We start from the raw sequence: 24,947 nt of genomic DNA on the forward strand, positions 1-24,947 counted from the left end.
CAACATTCAACATTCAACATCGACATGCGACAGGTTTGCACTTCGTACTCACAGTTTGCTGCTGCACCTCGGAGGCAGCTACAACATTCTGGCCATGTTGCAGATACACTAATGGACCGCCCGTTTGCCGCGGCTGCTGGACAATGGGCGGCGATGACGTCGTCGTCGTCGCCGGAGGAGAAGCGCCGGCGGTACCTTTGTCAAACTGATAGTACATGACATCGTTGGCGGGCGCCGTGCCGCCATAAAGTGGCGGAGGCGGTGGCGGCGGATCTGCGGTCTGTGATCCAGAAATGTGGTAAGCGGTGGTTTGTTGTTTCGGGGAACCCCCTGCTCCGCCGCCACCCGGCATCTGTGGCATCTTGTAGTTGTATATGTAGGGCCTTTCGTACTCCGCCCCGTGTATGTAGGACAAGAAGAGATCTGATTTGGCAGGCTGGAGGCCGAAACCCCTTCCTCCTCCGGCGAAGGAGCCACTGCCCCCCGACCTCTGACCCAGTGGACGATTGTGGCCCACACCTGAAACATTGCTGCTGGCATAGTGCAAGGGATAGCAGCCCGCATTGGTCAACTGGGACTGCCCGCCGCCCGAGAGCAGCTGCGTCTTGGTCAAACTCTGCCCTGAGAGCCGTCTCGTGGGCACCCCAATATCCGACTTGGCATCCCGCCGCTTAACCTGCGCCACTTGAGTCGAAGGACCTTGGTAGTAATACGGCGAGGCCGGATTGCTGGGCCACTCCACAAAGCTGCGTTGCCGGCTGATAGCACCACCACCACCTTGAGAACCTAAGCCTGGACCACCACCGATACTAGATGTCACCACACTCCCGGCAAGATTGCTAATGCTGCCTCCTCCACCACTCATAAAACCCCTGGAACTCTTGGCCAGTGCATTGTTCAGACTGAACTTGTACTGGTTGTTCTCAAAGGTCGTGTAGTGGAGCAGGCGATTGGCCGGCGACTGGTGATTAGAGTTAGTAGCGTTGTGGGGATTTTGACTGGGGTTGCTCGGATTGTGGACAGGCGCCAGTCCCGAGGAACTCTGGCTGCCCGGGTTAGTGGCCGATGGCGATTTGTAGGTGCTCTTCTGCTGCTGCTGCTGGCGCTGCTGTTGGGCGAACAGCGAGCGCTGCTGCTGCTGCTGCTGGTTACTCACGGTCTGCTGCATCAGGTTGTTGTAGTTGCCGCCGGCACTGCCGCCCGACTTCCGGTGCGATCCGCTCGAGGCGCCCGACGATTTGTTGGTGCCATAGCGGGTGCTGTCGCTGGATCTGCGATTTAGGAGTAGAGTAAAGTATACAAAATGAACGGAAAGTTATTGGAAGAGATATAAGCAGTAAATGACCTAAGTAAATATATAGTGCTCTAAATATTAGTATTTAAAGATTATAAAATCTATCTATATATTTAAGAAGAGAAAGCAGTGTTGCACATTTGAAAACCAAATAAAAAATAACATTGTCTTTAGAAAAGAGATAAATTCAGTATATGAACTGAAAAACAGGCCACATAAATATAAAGTCCTTAAAATATGAGAATTTTTGGCTTTTTGCCAATATATATGATTAGGTAGAGAAAGCTTAAAAAGATGGCTTTCGAAAACAATCTTTTCTTATTCTTTTGATCATTTAATGCTTTTTTTTTTAAATTTGAAATCTTACCTTTCCGATGAATAAGCATAGTCCTGATCTGCTCCCAGACCTGAGTCAGTGTGCTCATGGGAAACTCTCAACGCTGAGTTCTCCAAAGGACTCAGATTGGAGCCAGTGGGCGAGATAAAATCACCCATGCTCATACTGGACATCATTCTAAAGATAGAAAATCCACATACACCAATCGTTTTGGAAAATCAATGTCTTCACTTACCTAACTAAACCATTATTCCGTTCGCACTCCCTAGAAGAAATCGTACTGGCCGATCGTATGGATCCGTTTTTGGGTGCTTGCCCACCAGTTCCCGTTCCTCCATTAGTATCGTGCGGATGCGAGCTTTGATAGTAAAGTCTACAATTATATATATGGATTAAATTTAAACCGATAAAAAATTAAAAATGAAACTTAAAAAATCTTTTTTAAAGATGCAACCTAACCTGGTAATAACTTAATTTTATTTCTTACAATATAGTATACTCACCCTCTTATTCGATCGACACGATTCCTGGCCTGACCCGTGTTCCCTGAACCACTGCCATTGGTGATGGTGTTGCCCGAACCCGTGCTCTTGGCTCCCACACTACTCTTGCTGTTACTCTTGTGGATCTTCAGGTTGGAGTTGGACCTCTTCGAGGTGGTCTCCACCACCGTGTAGGGGATCTCGCGCAGCTGCTGCTCCGACATGCCCTCCGTGTCCACCAGATCGAATTGCAGGTGCTTCGCCAATTCGCTATTCCACATGCGACTGCGTGATTCCGATGGGGATCTGTTAAGGGAAAGTACAAATTATATTTTAGATTGTAAAGAATATTTTATAAACTCTAATTAAAATTTAAAATTGATCAATTCAAATAAATACTACTTAAGGGATGAAAAGTTATTGGTTTCTAGAGAGCAATTTGTAAAATTATAAAAATGTATAACAACGTGTTAATAGCAGGGACCGTAAATAAGAGTTATTTGAGACTCTTATTTTAAAAAGCCTCATGGGATTTTTATCATTATGTTTATCAATTTGGCTTATTTGTAAAATTTTATATTATATACATATATCTTGTATAAAAGTCCGAAATAACTCTTATTGACGGACCCTTAACACATCTTCCTTAACTCTTGTATGAATTAATTGTAGATTCATTAAAATATATATTTTTATATGGGTGGGTTGCACTTTTGACATATAAATTATAAAAATATATTATTTAATTGTAATTGTTATATTAAAAGAAAACATCTTTCCCTTCCGCAAACTCACTTGTTCTTGCGATGCCTTCTGGACTTGTGATGCGAATGGGTATCCGAATGACTATCGTTGCTGTGAAGGCTCCTGGCCACCATGCTGCTCTTGGAAACTGCCGCCTGTTGAACGGAACTCTGGCCCAAACTGGCCTCGGCCTGGCGCCTTTGAACCTCCCTCCATTGTGAGGTGGAGTCAATAAGCTCAGCACTACCACTCCTCATCGAGGAGCTTCGATGACCGGAGTAACTGCGCCCACGGGTGCTATTATGATCCGATCCTCCAGCCGAATCCCGTCGATGCCGATGCGACCTGCGATGCTTTCTATGATGCGAACGTCCCGATCTTCCAGAGCGGCCGGATCCTCTTGAAAGTTCGCTTTCATTGTCAGAAGTGCGACGATGGCGGTGCTTATGTCTAAAATATTGGAATACAGATACAATTTTAATTAATAGGAAAAAAACTGTAAAATATTGGATTTTCTTACACAATTTATTTTCCTAAAGATATTTTAAGACTTTAATTAATAGTTTCCGATAAGATACGTATAAAAATGGGAAATTTGAAATTCGTCGCAAATGTAGATGTTTGCAGATAAGATAAAAAAAACCATTTTAATGGGTAACACTCACTTTAATCCAAGCACTCAAACTAGGCGCACCCACTTATGGGTGTTCAAATCGATGGGACTTATTGGGACTTACAAAGTCATAGCGAATAGCATGCTCGACTCTATCTAAAACTCTCCAGGGCCAGTTGATGGGCTTAATTCATCTAGTTTGATAAAGACTCACGCGTCTCGCATATCTAGTTTTGAATACTTTGGCCTTCCTAAACATGCCCTTGCTATTAAGTTCAAACTTAGGTCCGAAGTCTAGTCGATTTGATGAAACCTAAATTTTTGCATTTTTATAATACCACGAGGAACCATTTATTATTGCTTTAAATTAGTGTCTTTTGGTATAAGCCCTAAAACTAAATAAATATTGATTTTATACGAAAAGTTCTTTAGATAGTGATATAATGTTTTTCTTTTCCTTAGTTAGTTAGTTTTTGGATTCTATAAATAAAGGGTTATGGGTACTTACTTTCTTGTGGACCTTGAGTCGTTGGAGGAGTGGCTCTCAACGGAACTGGAGCGGTATCTTTGCTGCTGATGTGAGGCGGATGAGGAGTTGGCCCTCTGCTGCCGGTGTTGGTGGTGCGATGATGATGAGGAGGTGGCCGCCGCCGCGGAGGATTGGTGGTGTGGATGGTGGCTGGTGCCGTGGCCATGGCTGTGGTGGCTGTGATGGTGGTGCAGTCCGCCACCCGCTGTGCTGGCAGATCTCACGGATCGCGGGCTCGAAGGATTGTGGCCGAACAACGATCTTTGCTGGGATCGGGGCCAGGGAGCACTTCGTGTGCTTCGCGGTGAGTCAGGTGTTTGCAGGTTGCTCCCACTGTTGTTGTTGTAGCTGCTGGAGTTGTTGTTCTGCTGCTGCTGCTGATGGCAGGGCCTGATCCCCAAACTGGTGGGTATACTATACGTGGAGCGGTAGGGACTGTCGTAGTTGCTATTATATTGTGGTTGGAAAAAAAGAGATTAAAGGCGGGGGATCAGTCAGCGGCGATCTCGCATTATTTTGCCATAAATTTAAATTGTTTAACATAAACGTTGATTAAAGTTCGCGTCGGCAGGGCAGCCGCCAGCCTAGGAGGCCATTTAGGCTGTCCAATTCGATCCGGAGAGGCAACTGCAACTCCAACTGCAACACGCCAAGATCGACACAGACAAATAATGCGCGTGTGCAAAATTGAGTAATTGCCGCACTGGCAATCAGCGGGCAATCATTTCGAACTCTCAGGAGTCGTCGCTTCGCCTCAGTTCAGTGTAGCTCTACTGAAGAAAGTCCAGAGAACGTGCCCGGTGATTTATGCTCCCTGGGATGCAGCTCTGCGGATCTGTGATCCGCAATCTGTATGGCGTGTAGTGTGGGGTTTGGGTGCCTGATTGGTCTGATGTTTGGGCTTCTCTTTGTTTGCAAATGATAAATGACGCGGGCTATTTGCTCATCTTGGCTTCGCCCAGGAATCCAGCGATTACGATTGGCTTCTATTACCTTATTTAGAGCCTCACCTGAGCGTGTAATTTATGCACGGATGGTGGGCAAACACTTACACTGGACAGCTGGAAATGGTCTCTGTTCGCTGGTCTCTGGTAATTGTCTAATTCGAGTGCTTCTTAAAGTCTGTGTGCAACTCGAAAAATACACTCCCTATAAACTATACCACAAATCTCCTGGCATGACTCAATATTTCCCGAAAGAAAATCCTAATGGCTGAATTTTTATTTGTCCATATAATTTGATGTTTTTGCAGCCATAAAACATTTAACAAATGTTGCGTCTAGACAATGTAACTGCCTTCGAAATGGCAACTAAATGGATTTTGAACACGAATTCGAAACAGAAACACAAATTCAGAGTGCCTGAGGGCACTTGAATGCCAAGAAGCTTCTATCTATCTACTATATATATCCGGGTTTCCCTGTCAAACGCAAACGGGAAAGGCGGGGAACTCATGAAGTGCTCCGGCTGCATTCCTTTCAAATTGAACCCGGCGATTTCGATTCCGAATTGCAATAGCCATACACCGAAATATATATGTTTGAAAATTAAAAAGAGATCAAAGGCGAGTCCTCTCCAAGGGGCCACACGAGAGCTCTTCCGGCACCGCGCCAGCTACCAAAAATGATTACTAAAAAGCCAAAAAAAGGGACGCGGCCAAAAAAGGACTTGGACGAAAAAAAAGGACAACTACGTCAAAGGAAGCAGCAGCTGCCGTATATAAAATTGAGTAAAATACAGAGCGCGCGAGGGTACTACACATGGGTAAATCAAAATTTTTGTGCACGGAATGAAAACAAATGATGGGCATTTTGGAGTACTCACTTGGAGATGGTGCCCATTCCGGGTTGAGGAAGAGGTCTGTTGCCCATGTGGCTTCCTCCACCTAATGCTGCCACTCCATTTCCATTGCCATTGCTTTGGCTGTTAAAAAAGTCATCAATCACGCGGCGCGGCTGGCGTTTTGAAGGAGTACGGGTAAAGGCAGGCGGCGATCGTCCGGCGGAAAGTGCATCCTTCTCCGTAAGCTTGTCCGGGCGACTTTTGTTTGGTTGGGAGCGATTCGGGGTTTGGCAGTCATGCGGTGGTGGTGGTGTTGGGCAACATAAAAGTAGGCATAAAGGCGTCCAAAAATGTTAACAACCAAAAATAAGGGAAAACAAAAACGAGGTTACGAATCATAGGAGACGCTAATAATGAACAGTGAACCATAAAAAGGTTGTAAAACACACACAGGCGAAGTAAAATAAAATAAAATAAAAGCCGAGTGTAACTGAGAAACTTTCATTTGTTTCTCAAATTAAAAACGTTCTGTTCTTGGGGCACTCATAAAACGCCCCTAAAAAAACTTTTTTTGGCCACTAGAAAGCTTTGGCAGTCAAGTTAATAGTTTCACTGAGTTACGGTTGGCCACGTGAACTCCATTTTGGAGTCTAGGAGCTAGAAAGTTTACCGCAGCAACTAAATGGTCAGCAGCAGTCACAGCAAATGTCCAGTCATAAACATGGTAAGGTTCAGCTCTCCCAGAATCCCCTGAATTCGCTGCCACATTCGTCATGCACAATTGCCTGCATTTGGTGAGCCTGCTGGCTTAGAGCCGCCTTTTCGCAGAAAGTCATTAGTAGGCTTTGCACTCGAGTTGTTTTTTGGCTGACTGCCCCAAGGCCCCACGTCCTCCAAATCCCAATCCCCACCCCCATCCCCTCTGCAGATCCGACATTTTTATTGGACTTCCAATTAGTTGACCATGCAGGCGATGGCGTAAACTTGATCTATGAACACTCGTCTGGATGCACTGATGCTTCTGTTCGGCTTTGACTTTGGTTTTGGCCAGGAGTGAGTTCTAATTGAAACGGCAGAAAATTCGAGATGCTGACTTTTGAGAACTTGGTTCATTTGGCGTTATTAACGGATCTTCTTTAAAACTGAAGCTGCCCTAGATTAAGTTCTGACTTTATGAGCTTGAATGATTGTTACTTTCACCGAATTCAAAGGTTTTTAGTCGTTTACTTAAATGTTAAATTAATAATTATGAGATTAATAAGTTATTATCATGATTTTACCATACCTTTCAAATAAATTAGAACAAAAGAAGCCTCTTAAAATGCAGTTATTAATTTAGTCCTAACATTATAAGCTTTAAAACATTTTCTGGCTCATATTATATGTTAAATTAATAATTACGATATTAATATTTCTCATATAAATTATCTAAAACTGTCAGATAACTTGCTAGAAAAAACAAACAAAACTTTTTAAACAATCTCTTTACTATTTTAATGAATTGATTTTCGTCAAGTGTATCTACAATATCTGCCACATAAATGAGTACAAAAGAAGCCCCTTGAAATGCCCCATCTATTTCCTTGAGAAGCAGTTCACTTGGCAGCCCATCCCTGTACTATAGTCCTCCACTTGAGCTACCCCTTAATGAGCTAATCACATGAGGTGCATTTTGGGTCGAGGGATTGAACTCGAGTGTCTGGGCCATTGAAATTTGTTGGGTCTTAATTGGTTGCGCTGATGGGTTTGGCCAATAAATTAGGCAACGAAGAACCAAGGGGGCTTTTTTTGTGTTTACAACTCCATATAATGCACCCACTCTGGAACTTCCTAGAGCAGGAACTCTTGGTACTCCAGTACTACTTCCTGATGTTAGTTACTCACCTGTGCCTGAAGCGCGATCCCAGTTGGAACAAATCGGCGGCATGCGACTGCGAGCTGGGCAGAGGGGCCACTCGCACCTGCCTGAAAAAAGCATGATGTTCCACGCAGCATCGCCACAAATGTTTGCAGGCCGATTTGCGAGGCGTCTCGAATCCGTAGGTGCTTAGCTCATTCTAGAGGAAAAAAAAAACACATAGAATCCAATCGCGAAGGTGTGATAAGCACTAGAGAGTCAAGTCACGATGGGAACTGGTAACTCTGAGTGAATGAATGCCCCTGTCGGATTCGCCCCACACCACCCCATCTCATTATCATTACAAAGTGTAAAGTAGTGGCCAGAGAATAAAAAAAATAAATAAAAAAAAGAAAAGAAAAGGAAAAATCAAGGCGAAGGAAAATGCTTAAGTTTCCGCCTTTTGTGCGCGTCAACTGGCTGGGAAACTTTTTTGATTATCAAAGCGTTAACACCCGAAAGTGTGCAAGCAGCAGCTTCAGCCATTCAGCGTCTTCTATCTGCTATCTGCTACTACTAAGCTACCAGCTACCAGCTACTTGTTGTCTAACGAGTCCTCCTCCGCTTTTTTGGCTCCTGGCGCCACTTGATGCCGCTGACAGCCAAAAGTTGTCACTATAAGGAGTACCCAGAAAAATTGGCGACACTGCAAAATGAGAATAAGAAATTGAAAACACTCTGAAGGAGCTGCAGAAGATTGGATACCCTGGAGGCTCTGATGGCGTCTGGAAAGCGGATTAATTCTTTAGAATTTTACTGAACTCTTCTTGCTGAAAGAAATTTTATTAGTTGGCTGGATGTTTAATTATTATGGTTTCAAAACCCATTGAATTTCTAGCTTTAAATATAATTGTTAATGAAAAAATTGTTAAATCAAGTGATCATAGCATCAATAATGTATTTGAGCCTCTGAAGATCATATTAAAAATAAGTGTTTGTGAGCCTCAATATTAAAAAGTAAGAGAAAGATTTAGGTACATCTTTTTTCTGAGTCAACTAATTGACATCTCCAAACTCTGTCCTACTCGAATTTTTTATGGGTCTACTACCCTTTAGTGCTAACTTTCGACCATTCACGCGCGGAACGAACTGCAAATTGTAAAAAGCACTTGTCGGCAACAAATTTATGTCTGGGATGGGATACGGTTTGGGGATCCTCATCCTCATTCTCAATCCCATCGCCATTGTCGTTTCGCATTCGCAGTTTTCCAGTTCCCGTTGTCGCGTTGGGTGGGTTTGAGAATTTACATTTTTATCGCTTATCCTGAGCATAAAATAGCGTCCTTTATAATAAACTTTGGCAATGCGCGGCCAATAGTAATGAGCCACCGTCGTCTTGTTGCGCAGCACGACAATCCCGCTAGGAGTTAAGCCCAGGAAATACTCCACGCTGTCCTCGCCCTGCGGGAAAAACGGGGAAAAGCAGGGAAAATAGAGAGGAAAATGAGAAACTTTGACAAACAAAAGGCAACGAGCGAAAAGTTTCCTTTCGGGCAGTGCCAAAAATTGTGTTAACAAGAAGAAAGTTTTCGCCCATTAGCAGCAGGCGGCATTTTTATGGATACCTCGTTCTTATAATACCCGCCCAGAAAAAGCCGAAATAAATGTAATTTTAGCTGTTAATTAAATTAAAAAAGAAGGAGAGCAACGGCAAAGCGTATAAAAGACGGCGGTTTGGCGCCGCGATAGTCAATGATTTGTGTCTATAAACAAACACAGGGGCAGCGACTGAGTGAAAGAAAGAGGGGTGGCCATGGCCGTATAGTCTATATTATGGCACATACCGCATACCACATGGAGTACAAGGGTTCGGGTTTGGATGCCATGCCCCAACCCACCATATATGTATACAAACACAGCTGGTGATTTATTGAGTTTTGATATCAAAGTAAAGGGCAATAAAAAATGCAAATGAAGTGCCAACTTACGCAGCACAAAAGCGTAGACACACGAGACTTTTCGTTTTTCGGGGGTAGTCATTAACCACCCTCCGTGAAACACCACCCATTTTGGACCCCACTGAAATGTGAACAAATGATTTATAATATTTGCCTTGAAATGAAATTAAACTTTGCATTTCCCCGTTGACCCCTTTTTATCCGGCTCGTTGAATGTTGAAGCAGCCCGGCTGTCTGGTGAACCATCTGCGGTTTCAGAACCTTGTATCATATGAGCTGGGCAGTCCCCATTGTCTCCCCAACTCCATCCGATTTGGTTTGACACATGAGAAGCATCAGCATGAGCATCAGCATCACATAACTTACCAGAACGGGATGCAAATCCACGCCGTACATATCATGCCATTTGACTTTGTCCAGATAGTTAAGTTCGGCACTGGAGGGCGACATTCCCTTTAGCTGCTGATGGAGTTCAGAGACGCGGGTTTCCAGCTCGTTGCTCTGGTTTGGCAGAAGTCGGAATTCGGACACATAGCCTTTCGAGTGGCGCCGCTGATCATAGTCACCCAACTCGGCTAGAGATAAATAAAAAAAACGGTTTATTATTAATTGTGATTGGAGAAACGATAACCTTTACGATTATATTTAAGAAAATCAATGACTCTTAGTCAATAAGTTTCTAAAGAATTTACAAATTGCCTACTATACATAAACCTTTCTTTTATTTTTGACAGTTTTTATTTCTGTCCCTATTAAATTGTGTTAAATTTAATTATACTTCCTCTACTTTTTTTGGGTAGAAACTTAAAATGATTGTTATTTAGAGTTGTGGGTTTGAATTAAAATAATTTTAACTAATTCATTTTAATTCTTGGATTTTACTCACTTGTTAACGTAAATATTCTAATAAGTATTTTTCAACTAAATAAATAATGTTTCTTGACAAAACTTAAGCCCATAACAAAAATTATTTGTAATAGATTGAAATATCCGTGAATTGCAAAAGAGGCTTTAGAAAAGCCGTATGAAATACCGTAAAATTCAACTCGTATTTGGTTGCAAAGGCTCTCTGAGATATCTAACGCTACCTTGGTATTTTATTACTTACATTGCACCACAAAGGCTCCGAGTTCGGCGGCGAGTTCAAAGGCCACAGGCAGTCGTCCCTGCAGAACATCCTGTTTGACTTGCAGAAAAAGTTGATACCTGCAAATGACCAATTTCATTAGCCAACAAAAACCCGAAAACAAGGACAAGAAGCAGTTAACAAGTGGACAAACAAAATCTGGGCATAAAATTAGTTGATCCCCCTTGAATGTTTGTGCAAAGCAAACAGAGTCGGCTGACTTGTTGACTTTGGGCGTAACATGAAAATCATGAAACGAAACAAATAAAATGTCAGACGAAATAGGCTGGCAGCATCATATTGCACAATTATTTGTTAAAATCAAGCGCAGTTTCGAACTTCAAGCTGCCTGTTTGCCTTAATCCTGTCTGTCTGTTTGAAAATCCCCTGCACCACTGTTCAAAATTTTCAACTTTGTCCTGTCCAAAGTCTATTGGCGTTTATTGTATGCCGCAGACTTTGTATAGCTAAAATAACACAATATTCTTTGGCCCTCTAGTGCACTTCCAATAATGCAACGGCAATGGCAACGGCAATGGCAACGACAATTGCACCCCCGCATATTTCCACTTGGCTAGAAGTGCATTTCGATGCATTTATATGCGCTAATATTAGCAGTGGATTCAGCGGCAGTTGGCAAGGATTTTGATGATGTTTGGCCAATGGGTTTTGCCCGGTTTTTTCCCGCAATGATTATGGCGAACGTGTCGTCGTATGAAGAGCATATATTTCCACACACCAAATGCTTGATAAATGCTGAAATTGCCCCCAGGATAACCAGACACCACTGGACGTCCCGATGACGTGGCGATGAAAAGCCATGGCCTGGGTCACTTTTCCGCACTTACCCCACCATTTCCCTTTTACATTTGCGACATTTGGCGTTTTCTGTGCCTGTGTGCATGTGAGTGTTGTGTTGGCCTTTTCCACTGGCGTTGTTTTAATTTATCTCGCTTGATGTGCGCGCATAAATGCATTAATTGCTCGATGCATTATCCATTAGTTGAATGGGCAGCCCGAGTTCACAGTCCTCAACTCGTGCATCTCAATTCGCTTCATTTGTTGTTTATTGCATTATAATTATGCGTCTGTGTGTGCCTCAATTAACAAATTAAATTTGCCAAATTCAATTTAACGAATTTATGGCAGACCAAAAGTTGGGATGGCACAAATTAAATGCTTAAATAGTTAATGCATGTGCAGGAAAAAAAGAAGTGGGAAATCTACCTACTCAAAATGGGAAATCTTCATTTTAAAGTTATATACCTTTGTATCTGTATATTAAAGCTTGATTTAATTTTGGACAATCCCTTCATTTGGATTCGAATTATTTTATGTGGTTATTACTCACCTAGTTATTTCCTCTAGCAGCTTACAGGGATCAGCAGCATAGAACTTGACGCCGAAATACAAGTCATATGGGTCCGACTTGGGCTTGAGTTGTCGCGAAATACGAGACGCAGGATCCAGCCAGTGCTATGGGTAAAGATACAAAAAATGGATTAAATCGAGGGAGCAACACATTTTCCTGAACCAAGGAAATCGAAATTATATAACTTGCCCCGCAGTCAAGGGATACTCAAAGAGTTACCTAAGTCTGGCGCCTTTTTGTTTTCGTTTTTCATTGCGCCTGAATGAATTTCAATGAAAATGAAAATGATTTCCAAAACCAATGTTTTTGGCCAGCGGAAGCGGTCTCCCATTTTTTTTTTTTGCCATACACACTTACCGTCTGATTCTCCTCGTCTACAAAACGTATGCCGAAGTATGAGGTCTCGATTAAATTGAGCCTGGCAAAGACGACATCCAGCAGAGCCTGGCCCGGCAAATCATCCTGAAAATAGACAAGAAAATTGCTGTTAAAACAGAGCAAAGGCTCGAGGATAAAACGAAAGGGGGAAAAAGGAGCAAAGGAGGAGCAAAAGCAAACACTGGAAACACTGGCAAACTGTTGAGCCATTGAATGGCCACAGACACGGTCCTCGTTTTCATTTTCGTTTTTGTCCTGCGCCCCCAGCTTTTCTATCCGGTTGGCTAAGTCCTGCGCCGGCAAAAGTGAAAACTTCCCAGTGACAATTATTCAATTGGAAAATTGCTGGCTGCCTTTTTTTGTTTGCCTCTGATAAAATAAAATGGGGGAAATAAGAAAATCAACCCAAACAATTTATGGCAAATCGAAGGCGGCCAAAGTCGGGCAATCAACAATTTTGCTGTTGGTTTAATTTAATTTGTTAAAGCTTTAAAATGCCAATTCCCTTTTTTCTCGCCTTTTGGACGGTCTGTCTGTCTTGTGGCAATAATAAATTGAGTTTATTCTCTGGGGAGAGAACTCGAACAAACTCGCAGCCCGCCCCGAAAAAAGTGGCCGCAGCTGCAGGAACCGCAAAAAGCACCCAAACTATGGCCGTGGGGTGTGCTATTGTTAACCGCAAAGGCAGATACCACGCCCCCTGCTTTTCCCAACTCCCCTACGCCCTTTTTTCCCTTTGGCTGTCTGCAGTGTGTCTCAGTCTCGTGTGTTTTTTTTTTATTTTATTTTTAGGAAACTGACCAACAGAAACTGACTTTTGCCTTTTGTTGTATATTCGACCCGCTGCCATGTTTTATTTATGGTATTTCTGCCTGGTCGAAGGATTCCTTTGGGGGCATCCACATCCACATCCTGCACATGGCATTTCCCCTTTGCATGCATATTGGCCTGCTTTATTGTTGTTGCGTAATAAACTTAATGGCTGGCAAGTGTGAACACACTGGGATTGAAGGAGCGAGAACTCGGTGTAACTGCCAGTTTACTCGCAACTCGTTTTGAATTTATGTTAAACTTTCTGCTGACCCCAAGGTTTTCAGTTCGAAATCGAGCTGCTTAACTTTCCGTCTGGGAATTGTAAATGCCAAAAGATGGAGTCGAAGTGTGGATGGTATAAATGTCTACATATATTGCAAATGATATTTGATATACATGTTTCTTTTTATTTCTATATGTTGTTGGTTCTATAAGTGTAAAACACCAATCGAATTGGGTAAGAATTGATTTATTTTTAATCAATTTCTTATTTGTTCTTTATACGTCGATTACCCTCGATATTATGCACATGTCATTAACAAACTCTAATCTACATTATTGTTTATTCTAATTCCAAATACGAGCTGAGCACCTAGCGATAATCTCTATATGTCAGCACATTCTGTTTGCAAAGGTCGAGGTGAGTTGATTTTGGAATGAGCTCCGGGCCACAGGACGAGGATTCTGATTTTGTGTGCGTGGGTGTCATAATCTAATTGCATTTGTGCTGACTGCATTAGATGACAGTCGTTAACAGGACGAAGTGACACAGCGACAGTGGCAGGAGCAGTGGGAAGGCAAAGTGAACGTGATGTTGCACTTTTCCATAGGACATCATCCTGCAGTCCTGCTGCTGAAATTGCATTACAAATACGTGAAGTGAACGTGGACAAGGACATTAAAACAATGGTCTGTGAAATTTTCTACACAAGGCGCTTCATCATCATGTTGTCATCCTTTCTCCAAAAGCTGTTGTTCCTGTTGCTGCTTCTTTTGCATTGCTGTCAATGTTTTTACCATGAAACACAACACGAGTGGAAAAGTGCATTTTAAAAATGCATAAGAACCATGAGCGTTCATCATATTGTCGGTTTGCCGTTTACTTAGTGAGAGGAGGAGCTAATAATGCATGTACAGGTAAATGGAATTCTAGATGAGGTGAGAGTGGTGTCATACTATATCCCTTAAAGTGTTCCGAAAATGAGTGAAGCATCTTTATCTATCCAGAGGTGTTCCATTTCCTTTTTAAGTTTCAGGAATTCCAACTAATAACACCCCACCTAATGAACTAGTCGTTCGAGTCTAAGTTATAGCCAAAAATCAACGTAAACATAAAAGGGACCGCAATTAATCACAGGGGTTTTGCCAGAAAAAACTTGAGCAAACAAAAGTGTTTAGATCCCAAAAGGTTCTGCAGATCCGGACAAGTATTTTCTAAGGGGCGTAACCATTTTCCCCCGACGCCAATTTCCACACAACTCACTCACTGACAGAGTTCAATAAATTAGATTTCGCTCGAACCAGTGACGTAGATGATGTCTGTGGCATCAAAGGATGAAGGCTATAGATGATCCTGATGGTGACAGCGCAGCAAAAAGAGACGAGGATGAAGAAAAAAAAAAACAAATTAAGGAGTCGCCGGATGTGCCTTGCTATGATTATGTTGAGTTGATGCTAATGATGATTAGGTCTTTGGCTAAAATGTCTTAATCAAATTATGCTTACTTTGATGTTGCTGAAAGGACCTCCCTTGTAGCCAAAGGACATCGAATCCTGGCCATGTACACTTAATGAGCTTACATTTTTCGCCCCTCAACCTCGATTGCCTGCTTTTCTTGTCAGCTGACGGCAACACTACACAGCAAAGCGGAAGTTTTTTCCATGCAACTTAATTAGAGAACGCCAAGTGGTAAACCGGAAAATATAGCACACATGTCTGGCCACCAGCCAGCCAGCCAACCCCAGAAACTTGTATTTTTGCCACCCTCGGGGGACACTTTTCGGGGGCGAAAATCCCAGCATCGCGCTCCAGCTAAAACGTAATCAGAGTCTTGGTAAACTTTTACTACGTGACTAACCCAATTCCGGACTTTTGCGTGTTCAGAAATCTGCTTCATAATAAACACATGTTTTTAAATAACATGTCAATGACTTCTTGATATAAACTTCATTTTTTTCATTATATATAAATAGTCCCAAGTCTAGCACACACAACACAGTTTTTACAATTTTTCACTACTGGTAAAATGTTAGCGCTTAAAAATTTTTTAAAATGCCAGAATTAAAGTAAGTCCAGCTAGATTATATTCTATTTTCATTGTATTCCCATTTGCTGCCATTTAAACTGCAAGTAGCCGGCTTGAAGAAGAAACGCCAGCTTATTGCCCTTGCAGCAAAAAATAAAAACAAAGCTGGCATACATGAAAAATAAAATAAAAACAGCAAATCCAAGTCGCTGGCAATGAGGGTCAGGTCAGATGTTGGAAACGATGCTACCAAAAGGTTTTACCATCCACGTCGTATACTTAATGCCCTCTATGTGAGTTTTTTTTCTCTTTCTGCGAGGCAGCCTCTTCTCCAATTGCATTGTGCGTATAATTGCGATGCTTGGCTTAAACGTGCGCTGACCTCTGACAACAAAAAATACACAACTCCGAGGAAAAAGCAAAAAAAAAAAAAAAAACAAATGCAGAGAGCTGCATTCGTTTGTGTTTATAACGGCATTATGAGTCTTAAGCTCAGGGTAGGCAAAAAAAAGCTAAAAGAAACAAAAATAAAAGCCTGAAAAAGCAAACAAACGAGGCTAAAACAGACAAAATGGAGAAGGACAGAGCGAATGCAATGTCACAGACAAAACGGCGACAAAATGAAAGAAAAGCAATGGCAGCAACATCGTGTCGTCGTTATGCACAAAAACCAGGCAGCCCAAGCCCAAGCCAAAATGCTAAAGCAGATTTATGTCCCCGTAGGAAACGAGGCCCCCTCTAACCCATCTTTTTCCAACTCCCTCTGCTCATCCCATATTGGCGCATCTTCACCTAACTGAAAAACACATTCAACAAACGAGATTTGCGTAATTCCTGCAGCTCAGCGCCGAATAGAAGGTTTCTCGTCTCGTCTCGGTTGTTGTATTTGTTGTTTTGCTTTGTTTGCCGGTTGCTTGTTCGCAATGTTTGTTGTCAGTCGTCTGATGTTGTTCTTATTTCTGTTGTGGATCCTGCCTTTTGAGACTCCTTTGCCGCGTACTAAATACCCTACATCAGGTAAAATAACCAAGCTATAGCATTTTGCTCTAGGGAACTATTACCAAATAGTCCACAAATTCGAATTTCATTTATTGCTATGGATATTTCTGTTAGATTCTTTTTCATGCAGAATATATTGGTACGTCCTAAAGGTAAGTATTCTATATATGATGGATAAATAAAATTTGTAAGCTTAAAAACATTTTTTAGATGATGTTTTGTATTATTGACCAAACTAACAATATTTCATTAAATTTAAAAAAGGATTTGGAACATGCATTTGGAAATTATTAGCAAAAAGCCGAGTTTAATATATTGATATTTTTTTTTTCCGAACAATTATATTACTAATCAGCAAAAAGAAATATAGATTCATTAGTATTTTTATGATGAACCAATAATATTCTTTAGTTCAACAACTTTCTGTTTTGTTTCGTATAATTAATTATGCAACCCTTCGCACATATAGAGTATCCACAAATCATTTGCCTCCTTAGAGTTAAGTCAGCTTCTTGTTCCGCAGATGCTGGCAGTTTAGAAACGTCGCTGTCTGTTTACGAGAGTTTTATTTCGCATGCCACGCCAAACGGCAAACGGCGAACGGCACAAAGCCTGACAATGCTAGATGTGGATGGCTTAGGACTCAGCCTCTGACTTTGGCTCTGACTTTGTACTCAGGTTCAACATTCAGCATTCGGCATCAGCTTAAGCATCAGTTTTAGCATAAGCATTGGCTGCGGAATCAGCACTGGCATGGAGTTTTGGCCTTAGCTGCAATATGAGTTGTGGGTTTTGCTGGTACATCATCGTCACATAGCGGCACTTCTTTTTCTGCTTTTCCGCCGTTTTTTCTTTTTAGGTTTGCGGCACACGTTTGGGCTGTTTTTTCTGGGTTGCAGTCGCTGTTATTTCCTTTTTTTTGACTGTCGACGGTTGTCGCATCTTTCCGGCACATATTTTTTATTATTTTTTTTTTTTTTTTGTATTCTCTGTGAGGATAGTTTCCCTTTTCCAGTGCTAATTCCAAGCTCTGTGCCATGCTATTGATGCATCTGGGCGTTCTATACTCGCGAAGCCAGTGAAATATTGCACGTGCAACTCGTTTTCAGCTATTCGACTGTTCAACTTGTCTCGAGCTTTTCCGGCTTTTCCGGCGAGAGCTACGACTTCCGCCGCAGAGGCATCACTTGCATTTTCCGCAATCGCATTCGCACGACGTCTGTGCAAATGCTGGATATCATTGTTTGGCTGGCAAATATTTCTGCGCATACGGTGCACAAAAAACTAAGAAATGGATGTCTGCACTCGAAAAACTTTTTTGCTAATAAGAAGTTTTTTTTAAATAATTGACATTTAATACTTTATTTACAAACTGTTTTTATCTCTGTGATAATTTTATTTTGTTCTTTGAGATTAAACAAGACTACAAAACAACTATTAACAATTTCTAAAAACAATCAAACATTTTTTCTTTTAATGTTAGCCAACGAATTCTAAATATAAATTAAAACATTGTTCTGTTATCCTAATGAGCTCTTTAAGGTAATTAAAGCTCACTTTAATTTAATTTTAATATAATACACATTTGTTCTGATCTACAGAAACAAATTTATTTTTCGGTCATTTATCATTTAAGGGTAAACCGAAAATAAGATTTTTAATACTAGGCTATGACATTTATTTGTTTAACTGATCAAATGCTCTCAAAACGGACAACAACCGCTTTTCTAGTTAAATTTTGGCTAATCATGTCAGGGAGTTCACCTTTTTTCCAGGTGTACAAGTCAACGCTCACCTTGAATTTCTTTGGCGCTTTGTTCGCTGGCCCATTCAAACGCTTGGGCAAACAACTGACAGCGAAAGAAGTCGGGGATCCGGAGATACGGGGTCTCCGGGAATTGGACGTCAGACCACCAGGTGAGTGAGTTATCTGATGGCCGTCAAGTTGGACCGCCTGCCACCCACCAGAAAGCTGGCCACCCGCTGATGTCTGTCCTTTCAGTATTTGCGTTTAAAGTTTTTTTGATTGAATTGTTGCAAATTGTTTGCAAATCTATTTCGTTGGTCCCTCTACCTCTGCCACAACCTCTAACTCTACCTCAACCGATTGAACAATTGCTTTTTGTCTTGTCTGCGGTGCGGGGGCTTTGTGGCCACGCAGATACTCGCATTCAGATATCAGATATAGCCGGCAAGTCAAGTCTCGAGACTTGACTTGACACTGAGTTATGGTTCTGACAGCTGCGAAAGGCAACGAACGGGCACAAAAAACTCTGGGCCAGGTTTTTGGCTTGGCTTTCGAGTTTACGAATTTCAGTTTCTTTCAAGGGGCGCTTTGTTAATCCTATTATCCAACCGAAGCGCAACTTCAGCAACAGATAAAGTAATTACCCCAGCTGCCCCGAAAAAAATGCCAAAAAAGAAAAGAAATGGGCAACGCCGGGAAACTGTTTCGCTGAGCTTGGCAAAAAGGTAAAACATTCGAGGCTTTTTTAGGTTCAACCTTTTGCCTCTTATTAATTACGTCGTTTAATACGGTTGAAGTAGGAGTATTGTGAATTTTGGATTTCGCTTAGGCTTTCTCTGCAGAGAAAAAAAGTTGTAGCTCGTTAGGAAATTGTATACAAAATAGAATGCTAGTGATGTTAATTCGATATGAATTTTGAAAAAAAAGGCTTAAGAGGGACACAATTTATACATTTTAAGTTATTTATATATCCGTTTTTAGCTTTGTATGCTTCTAAGATATTCATTCACAAATAATACTCATTTTTTTGAGTGTCCTAAAACTAGAATCATAATCCATTGTTTCGAAGTATCTTTACTGTTATTAAACATTTGCCATGGAAATGCTGCAATTTTCATTCCGACATCACGGGTCAAATCAATGGTCTGGCCTTGGAGAATGGCCCAAATTACCGTCTATAACTGCTAACCTGGCTAACATTACATTTAAGCACACACAAAGATACTGGGATAGCCAGATGCACGGCATACAGGTGTGGGTGCTGAAATCTAGACGCCGGCATTTATTTAGCCATTAAACACGCTTCATGGGCTTAGCTTATTTTCATTTTCATTATCAATTTGAGCGTGGTTCGTCGTCCGGTTTTTCGAATGATGGCGGGGTACTGTAAAAAAGCTTTTAACTTAATTATGTTGGCCATAAACTGCAGGTTTATTTTGGCCAGCAATGACGCGAGCTGCGAGTTGCGAGCAGCGGGCTCTAATTAAATGTCGCTCGGGGGCCAGGCCAACTTTTCTGGCTCCAGCATTTTATACTACTATACCCGGTATACCTGTGTGTGTATATGGCAATTTCGAATAGCACTGGCATGAAGTGTTTGCTCGTGAAGCACTCGAACTAACCATTTTCCATTTCGGCATGTCATTGTGGCCAGTGTGAAGTGAAGTGTGTGTGTTGTGGCGCGAAATGATTTACATAAATTCTCCAATGGCACCCTGTATTGACAGAATTAAGCGCTGGACAAACAATGCCCACACACTCCGCTTTGACCGTTAAGAAATATATAATTATATAGCCTTATCCAGCAATAACAAGCTTATGCCATTTTGGCAGCCCCAAGTGCCAAGAAGTGCCGATCTGCTTGGGAGCACTCGAAACTCGAAAAGTGGCCGAGAAAACTGCGCTCCGGCAGTTGGCAGTTCAAGCAAATGTCATTAGCATGGTAAGCGTGATAAATGGCCCACAGACTCGCAGAATTGGTCTATACACTATATGCTCAAGTAGAGTTCCCAGTCTGGGCATGAAGTCATCAAAATCATTTGTCACAGTTTTGCCAGCCTTTAAGTGACTGGGCTCCAGGGTTTCTGCTCCAGAGGCCTTGTCTCGATTTCGGCGGCTTCAACTCCATTTTTCAGACTTTTGTCTCGGCAACTTTAAGATCTCTTGGTATTTGTGTCAAGCTTAACTAGGAGGTTTTGTGGGAACGGTTAAAACACCAGAAATTTTGACTTTAATAGTTCTTTGACTTGAAATTCCGACAGTTCGGTCACAAATCCTCAAGCCCTAATCCTAATAATGAAGACATTTATTTCTTAAAATTTGTGTTGAAATAAGTTGAGTCTCAATGTATTTATTTCGTTTTTCTATTAATTGTTTTGAATTTTATAGGAGTTTTGGGCATTTTAAGAGTATATAGTTTTACATAGTCTATATTTACAAGAACTGTATTTAATTAACATTTAGCTATAAGCAAACATTGCTAAAAAGATTATTTATATATTAATGCAATCGGATTACATTAAGACATTTCTTGACTTTTTAAGGCTTGTTTTTTAAAGTTGCCATGAATTAATGTATTTTCCTGTATTCAAATAACCATCTAGACATTTTTTTACATGGTCACAGAAAAAGATAGCAATTAATAAATCCCTTTATGATTTAGCAAAATTAAGTTCGAGAGAATTTCATTCATAACATTTGTGGCCTTTTTATTTGTGACTGTTTCTGTATGAATTATTTGTTTTACGCTTGTCGACTTAAATTTAATCCTCAAGATAACGCATTCCAAATAATCACTCACACGCAACGTTTGGCGCAGCTCTTGTCGTGGCCATGAAATATCGATTACGCAACTGCAGAGGAGTGATGTAGACATATATGTTGCAGCATTGAAGACTGGACGCCAAATGAAATGCAAAACAAGTCAACCGCAGTGTCTACCCTTCATCTCCCTACATAATACTGTCTACCGACACAGACAAAACAGCTTAATATTATTGGAATATTCACAAGTCAAAACTATAACAGTATTGCTATATATTTTTGATAAGTAATATATATAATATAGTCTGACCTGACCATCCTTTTCCGGTTTCAAAGAATCAAGTGTCAATAAAGTTTACATATAAAAATAATCCAATCTATTTGATATTTTTTTTAATAATCCAATATTTTATATAGTTTTTCTTAGCTCAATCTTCATATATTGTTAATTTTTCTTTCTGTGTACATGAATTTACTCCCCTTGCTCCCTGTTTTCACATTAATGGCGGACTGCAGCCGTTTTGGAGGATTTAAGTGCGTGCGCTTAGTGCCATCGGCAGCCGTCAGAATCAACACGGCCAAAACGAAAACGACAATGTGCCCGTGGCAATTTGACAGACAGTCGGCTGAGCGAGCTCCCCTCTTTCGTCTTTAATCGAGTAAATAAAATTACGTTTCGAGGCTGGCGGCCACACGCATTTTTTCCGCTGCCATTTTTGCATATCAGGCTAGGGCCATCGTCATCGACGCAGCGCGGCTCTTTGAGTTTTCATTCATGGCTAGGCTTTCGACGTTGTTTGTCGTGGCTTTTTTCTGGGTTTTCGGAATTTGTCAGCGGCGGCGGCGAGTCTTTTATCAATCATGTGGTGACCGAGGTGACTGAGTCGCCCCGTTCCGCCAATAATGACAAGCGATAAGTCGTGTGTGCCAGCCATGAAGCATGTACTTGCTCTGGCCAGTTTTTAAACTCGTTAATGTCGACCCCGCGGGGCAGAAACACAGCCACCGCCACTTGGCCGTTGTCAAACTGTTGCCACTCCCCCTAATGCCACAGCCCCCGGGGTTTAAGCTGAGATCTTGTAAAATTATTATAAATCTTCCCTGATGAGCTGTGATTATAAGCGTTTTACGTGCTCCAATTTCTGCACATGCAACTCACGCCACAAGATTCTTGTGTCATTATTCAGTTCCCGGAATGGCTAAACAAGTCTGTCGTCTTTAAGTTGAGTTTAAGTTCCCCGATTCCCGATTCCATACCGTCGGCCGATCAATCAGTAAGCACTTCACTCGTCGCCCGTGGGCGATTCACGCTCAACTGGTCCAATTACTCTGCACACACTTGCATTCTCAACTTATATAGAATATATAAGGTCCGACTTTACGGCATCTGCATAATTAACTGGCGGCCCTTTTAGTCGCTGCTAATTATGTCGTAGACCTCACAGGCGCAATGCATCGGACATGACAAGAGTTTGCATTGAATATGAACGCGTAAAATGTTGTAGTTGAATCTTATCTCGGTTGAAAATCGGTCGATGAATTATTAATGAGGGACAACCTTAAAAAAAAGTTATTTTTGTACTGAGTTAAATTGTAGTTTAGATAAGGTTCAATATCAGAATTTTATTTACAATAGATTTCATTTTTCTTTGCCATTTATTAATTGGTCATTCAATTGTACCTCCATCAACTCAATACTATTCTGAAGCATTCACATACAATTCCTAGTAGGGCAAATTCAATTTTCTTTTAGTTTTCAGGGCAATTTAGTGCTCAGAGAATGCCTTATGTATGTGATTCATCCACAATCAATGTCAACTTGATGTCATCGAGCTATTTTATAGCTTTTTGATGAAATTTTCTCCACAAAACATTCATAAATGATTTATGCCCTTTGATTTCATTCTTAGAAATGGAATATTTTTCAATTAAAAGCCAGAGAGGCAAATACAAATATGCTGGCTGGGAATTTTCATGCACATGTGGGGTTTTTTTATTGGGACAAGATTTTGCAAAGGTTTGCTGAAATCAAAGAGCAGAAAACCAGGCCATCCAGCGTGGAGAAGAATCACAAAAATTTATTTCATTTGCCCGCACAGTGGATGGCAACTATGAGATGGCGTGCCAAATCAGCACAATTTTTCCCAGCCAAGATGAATGGAGACAAAGGGATACACACGCCAGGCGGCGACCCATTTAATTTGGCAAACGTGAGCAGTTTTAAGCCAAGAGACGAGATGGAAAGGCGGTGAAAAACAGCAGACATCTGTGGGCTATAGACGTGTGAATGATTACACTTTGCATGTTTGCCAAGTCACAAGGCCCTGCACTAAATATTGATGAGGATGGTGGGTGGTTGGCACCCCAAAAAACTCCAAGGCACGTGCAAAGTATGCAATGATGATGATAATATAGGGGAGAAAGCGAAAGAGTTGGCCATGTTTATTTAGGGAGCTGTGGGCTGACTTACCTTGATCTCGTGTATAAACTCGGTTTCATCCAGCAAATTAATGCGCACGGACATAATCCGTGACGGGCGACAAAGGCAGTTCATGTTTGTTTTAGCCTTGCGTTTTGTCCCCTTGACAAGATTAAGTGTACGCCGCGTTGCCACCTAGACTGTTGGACATTTTCTGCAATAAATAAAATATAGAAAGTGGCAATTAATATCGTGCAGTTAATTAGCTAACAATAAGTGGTAATTCAACTGCAAACTGGTTGCCTTTGTATGTAAGTAAAAATCTTTGGCATTTGAGCCAAAGTAAAGCCCCTATTAGGCCTTGTTTTAATAACTCTTTTGGCTTCGGGGTCGTTTATCTGGCAAGCAGATCAGCAACATCAACATCAACATCATCATCAGCAATGACAGTCCAACTGTCAGCGGTTGCCGCTCCCTAGTCGAGCATTATCATTATAATTTTATAATTGCGGTTGTTTGCCAGCGATAAGTTTAATATGCATGAAGTGGAAAAAGCAGAGAAGAATCACCTACGGCATACCCAACAACAGTACAACACCAACAAAGTCACTTAAGCGGATTAGTTAAAGGGCTCTGTGACTGTGTGTGTGTGTTGGCCAAAAGCAGATTATGTCATTAGAGCCATAGTGCGATGTGATGAGAGGGGAGGAAGCGCCGGGCTTAAGGTCGGCTTAAAGCCATCATCATGACTAAATTCCCGGTACAGTGGAACCTGATTCACTGGAGAATCAGAACCCCCGCCAGAAGAAATGCGGCTGATAAAGTTCGACATCTAAGCACACTTAAGTATGATGGACAACTGCATGTGACGCCCCCGTAAAGCAATGACTAACAAGTTAAGATTGTGAGTTCTGTACAAAAAAAAAACCCAAACTAAAGACTAACATTTCAATCGTGTTGAGCCCATCAAATTAGTTTGAGCCCCAAACAAATTAAGCCACGGCAGTGTCTGCTGTATATTCCACATATTTCGCTGATATCTCTCGGCAACTTCACACAACATTCGCCGACAGTCGGAGAAAGAAAAAGAGTACTCCTTTTATAGCGGCTGCAACTACAAATTAATTAATGTGCACTCGCATAATGAAAGGCAGCGAGCGCGCCGGCAAAGGTGCAGCTGAAAAACATGGCAACTTTTCACACATTTCACATGGACAGACCTAAAGTCTGTTGTTTTGCAAACACAGATAGAAAAACAGTTTCATAAAAATAAATTTAATATCAAAAACCAAAATGTTCTTCTCTATTATGTCCAAAATTCTCTTAAATCACAAGTATCAATATAAAGACGAAACAACGAAAAATTGAAAAAATTTCAAATGTGTATCAACATAAATGTTCCTATGAAGATTTTACAATACCTACTTGATTAATAAATGTATGTTTTAATCAAAAAGTTTTATCACTTTAATATTTTATAATTAAATTGATCGGTAACAGGGTTTTGA

The 24,947-nt window shown here is 41.4% G+C and overlaps 1 protein-coding gene across 5 annotated transcripts in view; it reads right to left on the bottom strand.

The window, feature by feature from the left end:
* LOC128252744 (band 4.1-like protein 4) overlaps positions 1–24,947 on the bottom strand; it is a 59,757-nt gene that overhangs the window by 10,343 nt on the left and 24,467 nt on the right. For 3 of the 5 annotated variants that reach the window (XM_052980743.1, XM_052980742.1, XM_052980744.1), the window contains exons 2-15: positions 23,491–23,653; positions 12,432–12,536; positions 12,054–12,178; positions 10,685–10,782; positions 9,943–10,151; positions 8,927–9,079; positions 7,666–7,838; positions 5,824–6,039; positions 3,979–4,446; positions 2,909–3,307; positions 2,135–2,419; positions 1,867–2,004; positions 1,662–1,808; positions 53–1,271 (exon numbers count right to left, since the gene is read on the bottom strand). In XM_052980743.1, the coding sequence (XP_052836703.1) occupies positions 53–1,271; positions 1,662–1,808; positions 1,867–2,004; positions 2,135–2,419; positions 2,909–3,307; positions 3,979–4,446; positions 5,824–6,039; positions 7,666–7,838; positions 8,927–9,079; positions 9,943–10,151; positions 10,685–10,782; positions 12,054–12,178; positions 12,432–12,536; positions 23,491–23,574 (3,819 nt within the window). In that variant the 5' untranslated portion in view covers positions 23,575–23,653. The remainder of the gene's footprint in view (positions 1–52; positions 1,272–1,661; positions 1,809–1,866; positions 2,005–2,134; positions 2,420–2,908; positions 3,308–3,978; positions 4,447–5,823; positions 6,040–7,665; positions 7,839–8,926; positions 9,080–9,942; positions 10,152–10,684; positions 10,783–12,053; positions 12,179–12,431; positions 12,537–23,490; positions 23,654–24,947) is intronic. The other 2 variants (XM_052980741.1, XM_052980745.1) reach the window with 2 other exon arrangements.

The sequence above is a fragment of the Drosophila gunungcola genome, chromosome 3R, assembly GCF_025200985.1.
Source record: "Drosophila gunungcola strain Sukarami chromosome 3R, Dgunungcola_SK_2, whole genome shotgun sequence".
NCBI classification, from domain to species: domain Eukaryota; kingdom Metazoa; phylum Arthropoda; class Insecta; order Diptera; family Drosophilidae; genus Drosophila; species Drosophila gunungcola.